The following is a 15,710-nucleotide window of genomic DNA, read 5'->3' as shown; positions in this document are numbered from 1 at the left end:
AAATGCCGTTATGCTGTCTGACAGACTAGGACGTGCCGGTCCCTTACGAGTGCCGTAACACCAGGGACCCAATGCACCGTCTTCCAATTTCCAATACGTTGAAGCCCACCCAGAGAACAGTCGCATTTTTTCCCCCTCTCCAAGGCCTTTTTCTTATCCCCCCCTGCGGCCGTCTCAGTCTCCGTGCCAGCCTCCTACAGCTGTCTGATTGCCGGGTGGATCCCCCAGCCTCTCATCGCCTCATTCCTCCCATTCCTCCCTGGAACCATTCGGCCGTGTTGACTAAAGACCTTTTCTTTTTGCAACAGAATCAACTCAACTTTCAACCGTAATATGGATCTAGTAAGCTGGGCATTTACAGCGATTGATCGCATATTCTCCACGAGAAAGCAGAATGCGGCTGATCCGCTCTGCCCACTCGGGAGCTATCAGGCGGGGTACACGATCGATACATACGGTAAATGGAATGCAATATGTTTTTTTCCTCTGGAAATAAATTATGTTGAGGACGTATATCTACTAATTTTCATGTTGATCGGATTGGGCGCGGTCAGCAGTTGGATCTGGTACTGCTTTAATCTAATTCGGAGGAAGGTTGATCCTTTGGCTAGGGACATGGCCAGGATGAAAGCCAACCAGGTGGAACTGTACAAAAAGATCGTTGACCATAATACTCTGCGATGTGATGAACAATTGAGCTCTAAGACCATGTTGGAGAGGAGTGAGATCTACCACACTGACGAACAATCGAACTTGAAGGCTATTCTTGAGAGACTTGTTGCCAACCACGCAGATGAACAGTCGTGGTCTCAGACCATTCTGGACATCACGAAGGAAATTAGGGACGTGAGATAGGATTAATCTATTCTAAACTAAACTAAATTTGAGAATCATTTTGCAGCAATCTGACTCAGGCTGCAAGTTTCATCCCCCCCCCCCCCCCATCTCCTTCTGCTCTGAAACCAAGGACGAGGTCAAGACGGGAGTATGGAGTTCAGTGGAGCCGTGTCAGGAACGGAGCGTAGCTGTCTCGAGTAGATAAGATGGATGGCAGAACCCCCCCAATCCCTACCCAAACCCCCCCTCCCGCGTGTACGCCTGGCGATGTGCACGAGCTGGAGGGGTGTAACCAAAGACTGTCTCATCACCCACCACCTAAGCCAAAATTCCTCCCCTATGACGGCAACAGTAGTCATAATGACCTGCCCCTCCGGTACTAGCTGATGGCAACTGTAATCAGTCAAAACCGGAATCTCTTTCCGTCCTCCCTCCCACCCCACCAACCCCTCCCCTCTGGGTGCTTCAGAGACACACAGACTCAAGGCTAGAGTAACATGTTTCAACAAATGTACATGTTGATATTAATTAAGGGTTGAGATGTGACGCTGCCCACGGGTCCAGTGGCCGAGGCCCCACGTCGGTGATATGGGTTCTCAGATGTCTCCGCTCATCCTCTGCAGGGTCCATTCTCATGTTGGAAAAAACTCTTTCTGTATTTTCCTCATAAACGTGGAGGACGAGCGGGGCCACGGAGGGAGCAGGCATCATCCTCCTTCTTAGCAGGTGGGCTGTTTATTAGCATGCACCTGCGAGGATGGTCTCCTGAACGGTTTCTCTCCTTTGCAATCAACTGATTGGGAGATATGTTCAGTATGGGTCATGACCCCCCCCCCCATTTTCTTGGGTATCAGAAAACAGGGGGCAGACCTTCTCATTACGTCCCACCGCTGGGACTGTAACTGACCTGCTTTGCCAACAAATATTCGATTCAATCGTTTTTGTCTGGCCAGGGCTGTCGCAGCTGCGGCATCTGATACCAGAGCCAGGTTCGTAAACCTGTGAACGGCGTTTGGGCGTTTTGGTAAAATAATCCCTAACTCACCGTTTCTCCCCTATCTGTGGATAAGAGAGACCCGGTCCCCTGTAGGTTTTCCTTGCAGAACCCGGGAAAACACCCATCGTTGTATCCGACGATGTTTGTTTACCCAAAAGAGCTAGGTCTACTTTTGCTTAACCCTTTCACTGCCACACTACAGAAGGTTAACCCTTTACTATCACACTAACATGCTGTTGTGTGGCAGTGAAAGGGTTAACATTCTGTGTATTGTCGCAGTGAAAGGGTTAATCGTTTGGTAGTGCGGCAGTGAAAGGGTTAACATCATATGCTGGAGACCCTAGCTAAGCAGCTCGACATGTATCAGTGTAATCTCGAAAACCCACCGTTTAACGGATTAATTTAAAACTGGGACCCTGTGACAGTATTACTACCATCCAAATTACGAGTGCCCCAAACATCACTGCCACTTGTTAGGGCTTTAGTCCCGACTAGGGGAGTGCACACGTAATTACCCCGGATGGCTAAGCCGGGGCTGGGCAGGTCCCGAGTGCCCCAACCCCCCTGTGACAAGCCAGATATGGTAATATCCGCTCTGACGCTGAACATGACGTCAGGTCATCCTGACGGGGCGGGACCCACACGTACACACGTCATCACGTTAAGGCATACAGGGACACCCTCCCAGTGACGAGCACATCTGGGAGGCTTCGCTTGTCATCATATCCAACGCCAGGTTTTGTCTTGATATAAGAAAAAAAAACGTTTAGAGGTTTTTTCCCCTTCAGACAGCCTCATGTAATAATAATGCAGGACCTCTTTAGAGAGAGGTCTTTATTCGGCATGCAACGACACAACGACATGCAATGGGCGGCACACACACACAGAGAGGAATACACACACACACACATGCAATTGCCTCTCAGGGTCGCCGATGTGATTGAGCTCTGCTCTTAACCCATCCCGTCGTCCTTCCCCCCAAGGGCTGCCGGGAGCAGACAGGGCGTCAGCGAGGGCCGCGCCCGGGGACCAATCCAAGTGCTCCTGCCCGTCTTCGTCAGGGACGCGACAGCGCCAGCGATCTGTTGTGCATGTTTTTCCATTGGATTTCTCTTATCGGGGGGGGGGGGGGGGGGGGGGGGGGGGGGGGGGGACCCTTGTGAGCACGGGGAGAACATGCAAACTCCACACAGAAAGGCCTGGGAGATCCCCCACCTGGGTACCTGGCATCGCGGAAACCTGGTCGGCCCTGGACCTTCTTGCTGTGAGGCGACAGTGTTAACCACTACACCACCGTGCCGCTCTAACCATACACATATGAGGCTCTTTGGGACTCCGAGAAGTAATGTGAAAACTGTGTACGGAGATTCCCCCGTACATTATCACGTAGACTTCACAGGTCGTTAGGGTCTCTGGGCTACGTCTTGATCAGACAGGCCACATAGAGCCCCCACGACCCAACTCACCTTTCGGGAGGCGTCACCAGATATCTCCCCGTTGTTGTGCGTTCGTTCGTTCCTAGTCAATCTGTCACATGACAAATTCCCGAACCGTCGGGAACCGACTGAACACACCATCAGCCCTGGTCCATGTGAGGACCTGGGAAGCCTGCTGATGTAACACCGGGGAGAAAACCGGGCCGTTTGCTATCTTTTAACATCAGTAGCGCGGTCAACGGTCTCAAGGAAAAAACAGAGCCTCTAGCAACGAAATGGCTAATAGACACAGCAGAATGACGGCGTGATCCTCTCTCTCTCAAGCACACACCTGGGGTCTGTCGGGCACACTCTCAGTTAAGCATAAGAATAACAGTAATCTTATTTTAACGAATGGGTAATGGCGTTCGACCGAACGGAACTTATATTGCCAAATATTATTTCATATTTAATCAAAAAGGAAACATTACCCACATGTTGCCCTGATTGCCCCGGTGTGTCGAGTGGAGCGGTGCTCTTTGCTGCTGGTCAAGCTCTTTTTCCTTGGGTGAGGCGGTAAAAGCCATAATACTGGGGAAGACAAGCAGTAGCATTGACTGCTGTCTGCGCTCCTCCACGTATACGTCCTGCCGGGCTGGGGTAATTAACCCCAGCGTGCCGAGCGGGGAATAGTATTCGGGGTCCCCAGTCTGGCTAGGCGGGGACACCCCAAAGAAGACACACCGGTCTTCCCCCTGGCCCGAAAAAGGCTCTCTCCGTGGGGCCAGGGTAATTAGCCCCAGCGCGCCAAACGGAGGCTTCACCTTTACAGGCTGCCCGCTGCTCACGCCTACCGATTGCTCGGTGCGCTGAGCAACAGCCTCGATGCCGCCTGTCACTGCGCCAGGGCTTACCTTGAGCGCGGGGCGGCTTGAGCCTTCCACCGACTGCCACGCGCTGTCACCCTCCAGCAATCTTCCGGAGACTTCAAGGTATCGCCGGTCTGAGGAAACTCTGTGACGAACGCGCTGGGGAAGTCCTGAAAAGGACTTCGGTGGAGTATCCTTCTCTTTCTTCTTTCCTTTCATCTCTAACTAAGAACTAAATCGAGTCTTCACTGCTGTGGGTGCGTATGAGCGGCCGTTTCGCGTGAAAAAGCGAGGAAGGGCGAGCATGGTATATATGCGGCCGGAGGCAGGCGTGGCTATGGTAGATGTAAGATGCATGATTGTTTTTTTTCAGCAAGTGCAATAGGCACGCGAGTATAGTCCAATAGGCGAGCAAGACGCGGAGCCAGTATGAAATATAACTGGGAATGATAGAGCAAAAGCCACATTGAAAGGAATTCATCTCAATAAAGGATCAGGAAAACCAGGACGCACTTGTAACCCACCGTCCGTTCAAAAGCCCCCAGTTCTAATAAAGAAACGACAACGTCACCTGCATATTGTCCAGTTTTACAATCCACTATTCGAGAGGTAATATAGCAGACAGATTACTTAGTGATAATGAACCAATATATATGCATCATGGCAAAAAGAACATCTGCAAAGCACGGTGAAGGAAGCATGTTTCATTCATCGTGATTTCTGTCTGTTATGAAAACACAAACTGGGGAATTCTACATCCCTTCAACATACTGACATCAGCCATGACCGGAAGGTTTTAATAGGAGTGTATGATGTGCTGTCCATTGCTAGCTGCCACACTGATTTTCTACTGTTTATAATAAAGAAGCTTTCACAGACAGACCAGACTCACTCCCAGTGAACTGTGAGTGGGTCATCAGCTTTGCATTTAATTTGATTTATAACTGAACAGAAGCCAAGTTTCCGTATAATTTACAGACCTGCTCAGTGTCTCAGAGGCCTTTTGGATGGCTCTGTGTAAACCGAGAGGCTGACATTCACGCAGCGAGGCAGGGAGCCACGGTGGATTTAGAGCTCTGCCCTGGCCAGCTCGTCAGCCTCTGACAGGGAGCTGGCACCAAACACGAGCTAATCAAGTGCATGCCACAGTTAGACTCTGCAGCGGCTAGACGCACGTCTGTTTAGAACGGGTGGGTGGTCAGTTGAACCCGGACCTCCGTGGAAGACTGTGGATTAAAGTCATTCTGAATACCGAGGACGTGAACTATATTGAATGTGCATCCTCTCACCCCGTGCAAATTAGCGCTTTGTGTCAAGCCAAGGGAAGACGGATTATGTTTATCCCGTCTTACAAAATGTGTGCTGGCATTTGAGCTTTTTACACTTGGAAAGTCTGATCAAAAGTGATCATGGCGTATCTCGTTAACCTTGGGTAATTATCCTCGTCATAGTTTATTCACGAGTCGGGCAGCAGCTTGGCAGACCATCTGCGTGTATCCTTCACGGCACATTTGTACATAGGAAAGACCAATACTCAGACATTTGCGAACAGGAAAGAATCTCACATTTAATTGATATCAAACAAGAGTTGAATTAAATATCAGCTGATGATGGGTGTTTATAAAAACAAATGAAAGGATCCTAAATGGCGCCGCAGCGAGTCAGACTCTTCAACCAGGTTCTTTTTTTCTCCCATTTTGAATACCTCTTGTTAATAAATTAATTAGTGTCGAAGGCTGAAATATGTTCACTGCAATATCGCAAGACACAACGGAAATCCTTGACAACAATTCGGACAATTTTCTTTCAAGTAAAATAAATTACACAATTGTCCAATTCCCTCCAAATCTGTGCACGATGGCGTGGCGTTAACAAATATACTATACTGGCAAACAACTCATCATTCATGAAAGCAAAAAGCACTTCACAAGCAGAGATGTGTGGGCATGGGTTCATATGGTTTCATATCTCTCAAAACATATTTTTCATATTAAAACATACTACAACAAGACAAGTCAAGTGTGAGAGGAAAAAAAACACATTTCCACTGTCTGAGCAACCTTATCCAAACAATCTTCTTTTAACATTGAAAGGGCGTATTTACTGGATGGTTGCCATTTCATGATTTATCTTTATTTATTCTTTTGTTCACTTTTTACACTAGTGGTACAGCAAAATATATTTTCTGTATGCTGTTACAGTTTAAATGTGCAATAGAGAAAATATAAGGCCTGAGTCTGAATTAGTGGTTTCTTAATTTTACAGTCCTGACTGAAGTGGAGCGGCTCTAGTACTAGTTCTAGAGTTCAGGACCGAAACAGACCCTGGGTTCTGGAATCTACCACCAGGACCATGTCAGGAGTGTTCCATAGTACTAAACTCGCAGTATGTTTTTTTGTCCTTTCCCCATCCCCCACCCCACCCCCCCATCTTCTTCTTTCAATATAATACAAATGCAGGCTGGACATGGATGGTGCCAGACTTCTCTCTGACACTAGAAGTGGTCTGTGCATTATTCTCTGCACCTCTTTAAGTTCGACAGAAGAGCGGTTCCAGTCCACAGACGTATGGTCTCAGAAGGACCCCCCCCCCCCCCCCCCCCCCCCCCCCCCCCCCTCGTGTTCATAAGTCTGTAAAGTCTGTGTGCAAAAGTTGTCCCTTCCTTCCTTCACATTTCACTTCCTGTCCCAACAGGAAGGGCATTTGGAGTGCAGGAGGGCTTGGCAACAGTCTTGACATCAACCAAAAGCCCCTGTGCATTAGGACCATGTGCAAACTGAACGTGGATCGTCTGGAGACTCAGAGGCTGGTTATGAGCTGCATCTGTCCATCCCTGGGGGGCTCTCCCTCGGGTTGGCAGTCCTCCACGCCGGGCGGGATGATGCACCCGTCGCTGGTACCTCGGTTTATATGGTAGTAAGACAAGGGCTGGGGCCCATCGCCCAGCTCAGGCATGCTCTTATGATAGACATCCTCACCCTCACTCCTCGGGGAGTGAGAGAGCTCCTCCTCTTCCTCGGGAGGGTAGGGCGACGTGGAGGGGAGGGCGAGTCTCTCAGGTTGGGCATGCTGGTGTATAGGGAGTCTCTGTTGTCGTTAGGTGACTGGGAGTCCACGTCTTCCACTGCAGTGACGGTCTCCGAGCCGTGGTCCTTGGCCCCTTCCAACCGCCGGGGGGCCTTCTGGGCACTGTAGAGCAGGAGTGAGTCCTCTGAGGGAGCAGTGGGGCCCCAGCGCCTCCTTGTGGTGAGGGTGCAGCAGCAGCTCCAGGGTGGGGTGTCCCTGCCTCCTCCGCCACACCCCCTCTGGGGGATGAGGCCACGGCACGGTCCGCCACTATGGCATCATCCTCACTGCAGCTCCCACCCCCACCTCGGTCCACCGTCACCCTGGTCTGTGGAGGCGGGGCCCTGTCCCTCTCCCTCTGCGCGTCGCGGCCCTTGGGGGCCACCGCGCGGGGCCTGAGGTTGTTGTGCACCAGCTCAGAGATGATCATCTTCTCGAAGGCGGCGTCGTCCAAGTTGAGGCCCCCGATGTCACTGGGGCCCCTGACGCCCACGTCCTCGTAGTCGTCGTTACGCAGGGAGTAGCTGTTGTTGAAGTTGCCGTTGAGGGGGAGGGTGTCCATGGCGCTGATGTCTCTGCTGTTTGTCAGTGAGTGCTGCCCTGCAGGGAGAGGGCAGAAGGGGGAGATCAGACATATAGCTTTGTGGTGGTTCAGAGTAACACAACTTAAATACAGCACTCACGTACAGCGTGATACTGCTCAGGACACTTCCGCTCTGGGGTTCTTTGAGCTCTGGGTTTACTGAAAATGACCTATCTCAAGCCCTGCCCCTTTTCTTGATCCAAACTTCGTTTGTCCGAGGGGAAGCGACAGTTGTGATTGGAGGATCAAGAAAAGAGGGTGGGCTTGAGATATGTCAGTTGAAATCTCTATACAGTTTATATGTGTGGAAAAAAAGAAAGAAGAAGAAAGGTTTTTTGAATGTTAAAGAAGTTTTAGAAGAAATTAATTTTGTTCACCATCATGCTCTCCCTCATTACGCACGGAATATCATTATAGCCAATACAGAGATTATCCTGAACAATATGGGACGAAATATGAGAAAAGGAAAGATTCACACAAAAAAGCAACACGGTGTGGTATGAAGCTACTAGCCAAGTAACGACAAAGCAACATACAACAGCCACAGAAAATGATGAGGAGCCAGAGAGCAGAAAGAGGGAAAGCAAGCTGGGGGGGGCGGACGGGAGGCATTGCTAAAGGAACAATGAATAAAACATTCCACCCATTAAAAGTAAGTATAAGACAAAAGAGCTATGTTGAACACAGACCAGGCCAGCCACCTCTCTCCACTGGGGCCAACAAGCACAGCAACCCCCCCCGCCCCCCACCCTCCACCCCACAGACAGGCAGGGTGCAATGACTCACTTTGCACCACTCACATGTCTGCTCAGGCTATCTAGCCTAAGAACTGCTGATGTGCAAAAAAAAAGTAAAACAGATGCTTTTTTCAATTGCAGAAGAAATAAGAAAATTACTGAAATATGACAAAAGTGGAGGCTTGTAAAATCAGGCCCGGATTCAGTCGGTCCAACTCGGACTATGTCCTTAGCGGATAACTAGGATTTAAACCAAATGTGCCAAATGTTTTCTTTTAGAGATATACCTGTAGTGTTTTAACTGTTTGAGAGAGCTAGGAGACATATCCTTTAAGAACAACTGAATCCTGGACCGGGAAGGCGGAGGGACTCAGCAGCAAGCAGTCACAGTGTGTTTATTTAAGTGACATTTCATTACAAAAATAGAATTAATCCTCTTTTGAAGGGACTTGATATTACAGGTTTAGGAAGTGAACACCCATCAAACCTTTAAGAAAATATCAACAGCAGATGACCTCCAGTAGTTCCCTAGTTGTGAAACCCCAGTACCGTACTAACCAGAAGTAGGGGGAAGATGAGTGGGAGTGGTCTGATTTGAGAGGATCTGATTGGCTAGCGAGTGTGTGTGAGGCTATAAATGAAAGGCTGAAATGGATGAAAGAGGGGTACGATGTGTCCTTGGCCAGCCTCGCACACAGAAAAAAGAAGATGGAAGTCTTTAGATTTCAGATAAATTAGTCGGAAAAGTGTGAGATTGAGGAAAAATGGCAGCTCTGCTGTGACACACTGTTGTCAAGAGAGGGAAAAAAAACAGACATCAAAGACAAAGAGCGGGGGGGGGGGGGGGGGGGGGGGGGGGGGGGGAATGCCCGGGGAAGAGGAGGAAGGGGGGGGCAACAAGAGAAAGAAATTCTGCAAATACACCCCACTTCAGATTAGCATTTGTTTATGCGTCGTTTTACAGTAGACAGGTATTGTCTACTGGGAAGGGGGGCGGTGATGTGAACGGAATTTAACTGGACACCGCGACAGCTGCACTCTGGGAAGGCATCCAGCAGAGATCCATCCAAGATGTTCTCTATACCGTCTTTACTGCATCAAATGAACATCTGTGGCATATTACTTAGCATTAATACACTTATAATAGAAGCCATGCTCATCCGTTTGCGGGAGCTACAGTGTATGTATGATGACTGTAGCAGGCCAGATTCGAAACGAGCTCATGTTAAATTTGACAGTCTCTCAGCGCATACTTCATACTTAGTTGGTGATCTTCACACCAGGTTTTGACATTTGCTGTTGCACTGTTGCCTGTTATCCCTCAAAACCTGTTACCATATGTTAAAAATCCTTCTCCCCCCAAAAAAGATAATCTCTTTCAAATGCTCCTAGTTCATCAACAGGTCTTCATCCGCTGGGAATGAATACAGTATTTTGGGCCATAATGTACGAGTAGTATTTCCCTAGTGGGGCAGTCTGCCTCTCCTGCATTTCCACATGGTTAGATAGGACGTCCATCAGGGACATAGGATATCCATCTGGGACATAACCTGTTAATTAAATGTTGCTGGCTCTTATTAATTGCTGCTGCTCAAACGAAACACGTTATCGTGTAATTATCTCATAATGCAGGTAAACATTATAACAACATTTTAAAGGTCACATATTATCCTCCTTTTGTACAAGTTAAGATAGGTCTCTGAGGTGCCCAAAACATGCTTGGAAGTATTTTTGTTACTGAAAATACCACTCAGATTATGCATTCTAGCATGTCTCTATACCCTTCTATCTTAGTCCTGATCTGGACGTGTTGTGTCTGTAGCTTTAAATGTAATGAATAATGTTTTTCCCACGCCACACTCCAAAACAGCGGGGCTTCCCGCTCATGAAATTCAGATAAAACTGTCAAACTAGGAGTTGCGGATCAAATACGAATTACGATTCAGCAATTGCATATCCTATTTCCCGCATTGAAATTGAGTCAGAAACCTATTTTAGTCAACTATTTAGGTGGAAAAAGCAAGCTGCCATCTTGAACAACGGAGACACACAAGTCAAGGACTGCCCTCTCCACTCGACGTAGGAGGGAGAGGCTAATCTGAATGGCTTGTCTAAAGGTACCGTTTCCGAATACGGGCTGTGCAGAAAACTTTGACTGACTTATTTCACAGTTTATGTGTTAGTAGAACCAACAGAGACCCAAATGTATGTGCACAAGCACTGAAAAAGTGAGGTTTTCATAATATGTGACCTTTAAAGCATGAACCTTTTGCAAACTGGAAAGAATGCTTAATTTGCGGTGTTTTGCGATGCAGAGATTTTCTTTTTATTACTATGGCAATGTGGTTGGCTAAATAGCTTTGCTTTGTATGCAGCCATTGTTTGGTTCCAACCCCGCGCTCGATTACCGCGTGGAGACAGGCTCTGAAGTGCACTCATTGTAGAGGGAGTGAGCGTGAAGGCACGCCAAATCTAGAGTAGTGCCGAGTGCAGTAGTTAAAGCAATGTATGTGTTATCGTATATCCTTCCGTCCTAACACACACACACACACACACACACACACACACACACACACACACACACACACACACACACACACACACACACACACACAGAGCTACATACGTACTCGCCCTGGTACTGCTTCCTTCCATTCTCTTTCATCATCAAATGCCTTTGAATATCTGAGGGGTAGAATTCTGCCCGCATTGCGTCATGTGCTCCTGTTTTTTTTCCTCTTTTTTCCCCCTCGTTGCTTGCTTCTTCTTTTGCTCAGACACTGGGTAACTAGGTCACGGGGTAGAGACACAGACGCGATTCGAATCAAACTGGGAACAGCTTGTACTTGACAAAATAAGAAAGCGGAAGATTTCAACCTGTTGTAAAGATATCGTCCCGCAGCCGCAGATAGGGGGGTAAACGATCTGGAGGGATACGCAAGGTGGCGTATTCAAGTCGAGAGGAAATCCCACACCGGGTGCTCAAGTAGTCTAGATTAGATAGCATTGACTGCTCCCAGGCTTATCTCCCCGACTGTGTTTAAAAGGAGAACGGCGGCTTGCATAGATAAGGACCAAAATACAGGAGGAGAGGATGAGGGGAGAATGAGGGGAGGAGGGGGAACTAGCTAAATCTAATGGGAATGATTCTCCCCACACACACTTTGAACCCACACTGCGTCAGGGGCCGCAACCTCCCCCCCCCCCACCCCCACGACTCTGTTTTCAATTAAAATGTCTAACACAGAGAGAAAACAAACACAGATCTGCATAAGAAAGAATATAGGTCAAGGGTGGATGTGCACCTGGCGAGTGAAAGGCCGGTGGAGAGGGGGTGTTGCACACCACCGTTTCCGCCAACAGGTTGTTATAAGGGTTAGTGTCGTGGGCTCGGAGGAGAGGGTTAGTGAGGAGGTAGTTGCCAGTCATCCCTGAAATAACAGGAAGAGAGAGAGAGAAAGAGGGAGAGGATTAGAAGGGGGGAGAAAGGCATCTGTGCAGAAGAGAAGGTTGAGGCACTTCAGTTTCTCTGGTGGTTAGTTGGGCAGCTGTTGACATAAACAAAGCTTATATTGCGTCCCTAATTTCACAACAAGCACGATTTTCAATCTACGGTCCGTCTGCCATCAATTATGTACAAAGGAGCTGTACTGCCATTGGTTAGAGACGGACGTTTTCCAAAACAGTCGGCCGGTCTAAACTGGCAAACAATATTATTGTGACAAATGTCATCCAACAGCATCGCAGTATCACTACTGTACGCGAAACGACTCCATGTAAACATATCCATTCAGTCGACACACTAGACAAAACATGTCTCTCAGCGGCCTGCCATGAACAATACCGCGCCCCTATCGTCCACGTGGCCTAGGTTGGCGTTTTGCAAATCTCCGGGAATGTAATACAGTAGTCACCGTCAGTATTGCTAGGATAGTGCGAGCTGACGACTCTCTTTATCGGGAGATTACACCGTTTAAGACCTCATTCCCGGGCCCCAGTCAGATGTGCGAGGGCACCGTCTGGAGCTGGGACTGGACCTGACCCCCCCCTCCTGCCTACATCCTGACAATTACTCTGGGGTGAAGATGAGTCAGACAAGCTGCAGCACAGGCAGCACCACTGGTCAGGGTCGCTTAGAGTTTACGACCAACTCCACACATCAGCAACACCTCGTGCCAGACTAAATATCACACATCTCTCTCTCTCTCTCTTTTATTCTTCCCTCTCTCTTTCTCAATGACCATAGCAAGTAGAAGTCGTGGCAAATCGCTGTGAACTTTAAGGTCTTGCCAACTGTATTCTCACCTGGCGCCAAGCAAAAAAAAAAAAAAACCCAACCTTAAATCGAGCTTCATCTCAGGAGAGAGAGCCGTTTCGCTTCGAGCCGCAATGTCACCCGCTGTCTCAAGACTCCGCCGATTTTGTCCGTTGTAAATCCCGCGCCTCGTAACAAAGAGAATAGGCATAATGTGTTTTCCGTCTGGCGGACGAGACAGTCGCTTACCCTGGTTGAGCGTGGAGGTGCTGTTGATGTCTCCTGAGATGAAGGAGGACTCCGACTGCTTCCTCACTGTGTCGTTCCACATCCTCCTAATGCGGCTCTGTGCAGAGAGCAAAGGCACCATTGATCAGTACTCTACGCGCTGTGCCAGTAGCGTCATTCAATCCGCCGGCCCCTGTGTGGTTGGCTGCCGCTTTGCTGGCGCTACGACTCGAACCGGCGGACGTGCTTTTCGTCGTTTAACTAATGGAAAAGGTTTGATGATCCTGGAGCCCCGCGGTTCTAATAATTGTTTTGCCTTTATGTATTTTTTTGTCTTTTTGTATTTCTGCTTCAATAGACAGAACAATGAAGAATGACTCGCACCGTGGGGGAGAGTAGGGGGATTACATACAACATAGATCAGAATGAGTGGATGCATTGTGGGAGAGTAGGGGAATTACATACAACATAGATCAGAATGAGTGGAAATATGGGGGAGAGTAGGGGCAGGGTGCCGGGGGGTGGGGGGCGTTGGGGTGGGGGTGAGGGGGATTTCTTTTGGTCGGTTGTTTTTATTGCCAGTGGGGATAGGATTTATCCCCACTTCTGGTGATCTCTAGATTATCGTTCATTCTCGCATTGAATTAAATACATATTATTTCTCACGAGCCCCAGCAGCCTAAACACAGACAGTGTCTCCCTGCTTGCCAGCGTGTCCTCTCGCCGGGACAGAGAGACATACCGCTGACTCCTGCAGTTTGAGTACAGCCTGGCACTTTGTTTCACTGGCCTCTACAGCTGAGAATGTGCTCTACGGCATCAAAGGGGAAGGGGTGGAGATGAGAGCGACTGTCGGAGTGAAGTTGTGGATGATGCTACTGAGGGAATATCGATCTCGTCTGCTTCTTCACTCTGCAGAGAGGCTAGCGCTCTCTGTCGTGACCCGTGCGTGAACGGACCGGCAGAAATTGATCTCATGTAATGTGGATCTTGTGAAGAGCGAGATTCAAGTAAAATAAAAAGATAAAAAGATTCAAGCGGGCTCTAAGCAGTATGGTCCAGCAAAGAAAATATGAATTCCTAAAAGGCCTGGCATACTGCGCTCTCCATGGTGCTGGAACCTTTGCCTCATATTGTTGACCAAAATCGTGTTTTGGGAGTGGCAACACTAAGGCGCCCGGTAGCAACTATGAAGACATAATCATATCAACCTACAATTTCTGTTCTGTTCTGCAGTGTTGCTGCTTATTTGACCTACTTAGCCTACTGTGCTTTTGATAAATTAGTAAATTAGTAAAAGCAAAATGCTTATATTTACATAATGCTTTATAGATTATGTAAACCTTATTCTGACATATTGTATTATTACTTTACTGTCACACAAAAACGGAAGGGGAAAAAAAGATGCAAAAGGAGCAGCAAGATATTTTGGAAAGCATCCATTTGAAAGTAAAACAGCCTGTTGTTCATTTAATGTCTTTGCAAGTGCTCGAGGGCAATTCCCACGATTTAGAGAAATGGAAACAATCAAACTAAACAGAAAACGACTTTCTGTTGCAATCGTTTAATGATCCCCGTTTTATTATGGATATATATTTTTTAAGGCTTACATTTAAATATATATTTATTAAACATCCCACCCCCTCTGTTTTAGTCCCCCCCCCCCCCCACAAATCGCACACTGAGCAGGGGAATGACATACAACATTGGTCAAGAATGACTGGAAACATGGGGGGGAGAGTAGAGGGTCAAGAGCTGGAATCCAAACCACACAGCGTCTTAGTATGTGCCTTTGCTTGGTGAACCACTAGGACTCCCCCTCCCCTCAGGATGCCTCCCCCCAAAAACCTTTCCACGAGTAACCAACACATATTGAGTTTGGAATATGAACATGTTGTGTCTTTCATATCGGCTACTGATTTCTACTCTTTAATAGAGAACAAAACATCTACAGTATTTATGTGGCATGGCTTTCATTCAAGGGACCCCGTTTCTCCTATCAGGTGGGTCGCGACCTCAAGGTCGAGACCGAACCCGATCTGTACTGTACATTTAGGTATGTGTTATTAGTGCTGCGTATCCATCGACCCGGCTGGGAGCAGAACTTTAGTGCACTGTTACAGTATCCGGTGACATGCAATATGAGCGCTACGGCGGGCCCTGGGTGGCTCTGCTGTCCATCAACAGAGAGGCACAGCGGGGACTAAAGCTTAGAGAGGAGTGGGGCTTGTGACCTGAAGGTTGCTGGTTCAATCCCCTAGAATGAACGAATGATGATCTCCCTTCCCTCAATACAGATCCGCGAAGAGCCACTGAGCAAGGCACTTAACCCGTGCATGTGTGTGTGTCTGTCTGTCTGCGTGCGCAGGGACGTGCACAGGACCTTAGAGGGGCAGGTGCTCAAAGGCTGAAAAGGGCACTATACCTGTGTGTGTTATAACCGAGTGCGCACAGCGCGGGAGCCCGATTTTTAAGGGCCCTTTTCGGGCGGGGGGGGGGCCCTTTTTATGCTTTTTGGGGGGGTTTTGTTAATCAAATATTGAATATTGAACTATAATAATCAGTGCAGGAGCTCACTTATCCTTGAAAGACACTTTTATCACTGACTTAAAAGGCCCATACATCTCCATAAATGTTCAGGGGGGAGGGAATAAGTGCTTACCCTACAGACCCCAAGAAGTGCTGTATATTCTGTATTGTTTAATATAAATGCATTTTTTATT

The 15,710-nt window shown here is 48.2% G+C and overlaps 1 protein-coding gene across 1 annotated transcript in view; it reads right to left on the bottom strand.

The window, feature by feature from the left end:
• Positions 1-6,794: 6,794 nt before the first annotated feature.
• The window catches only part of adgrl2b.1 (adhesion G protein-coupled receptor L2b, tandem duplicate 1), a 144,605-nt gene continuing 135,689 nt past the window's right edge, over positions 6,795-15,710 (bottom strand). Inside the window, 7 exon segments of the mRNA XM_084327664.1 lie at positions 6,795-7,157; positions 7,160-7,320; positions 7,323-7,349; positions 7,352-7,401; positions 7,403-7,784; positions 11,810-11,935; positions 13,009-13,105. Of these exon segments, the coding sequence (XP_084183790.1) occupies positions 6,918-7,157; positions 7,160-7,320; positions 7,323-7,349; positions 7,352-7,401; positions 7,403-7,784; positions 11,810-11,935; positions 13,009-13,105 (1,083 nt within the window). The 3' untranslated portion in view covers positions 6,795-6,917.

This window comes from Notolepis coatsorum (genome assembly GCF_963971535.1).
Source record: "Notolepis coatsorum genome assembly, chromosome: 13".
NCBI classification, from domain to species: Eukaryota; Metazoa; Chordata; class Actinopteri; order Aulopiformes; family Paralepididae; genus Notolepis; species Notolepis coatsorum.
The sequence above is the reverse complement of the archived record's forward strand: the minus strand, read 5'-3'. Positions and strand labels throughout refer to the sequence as shown.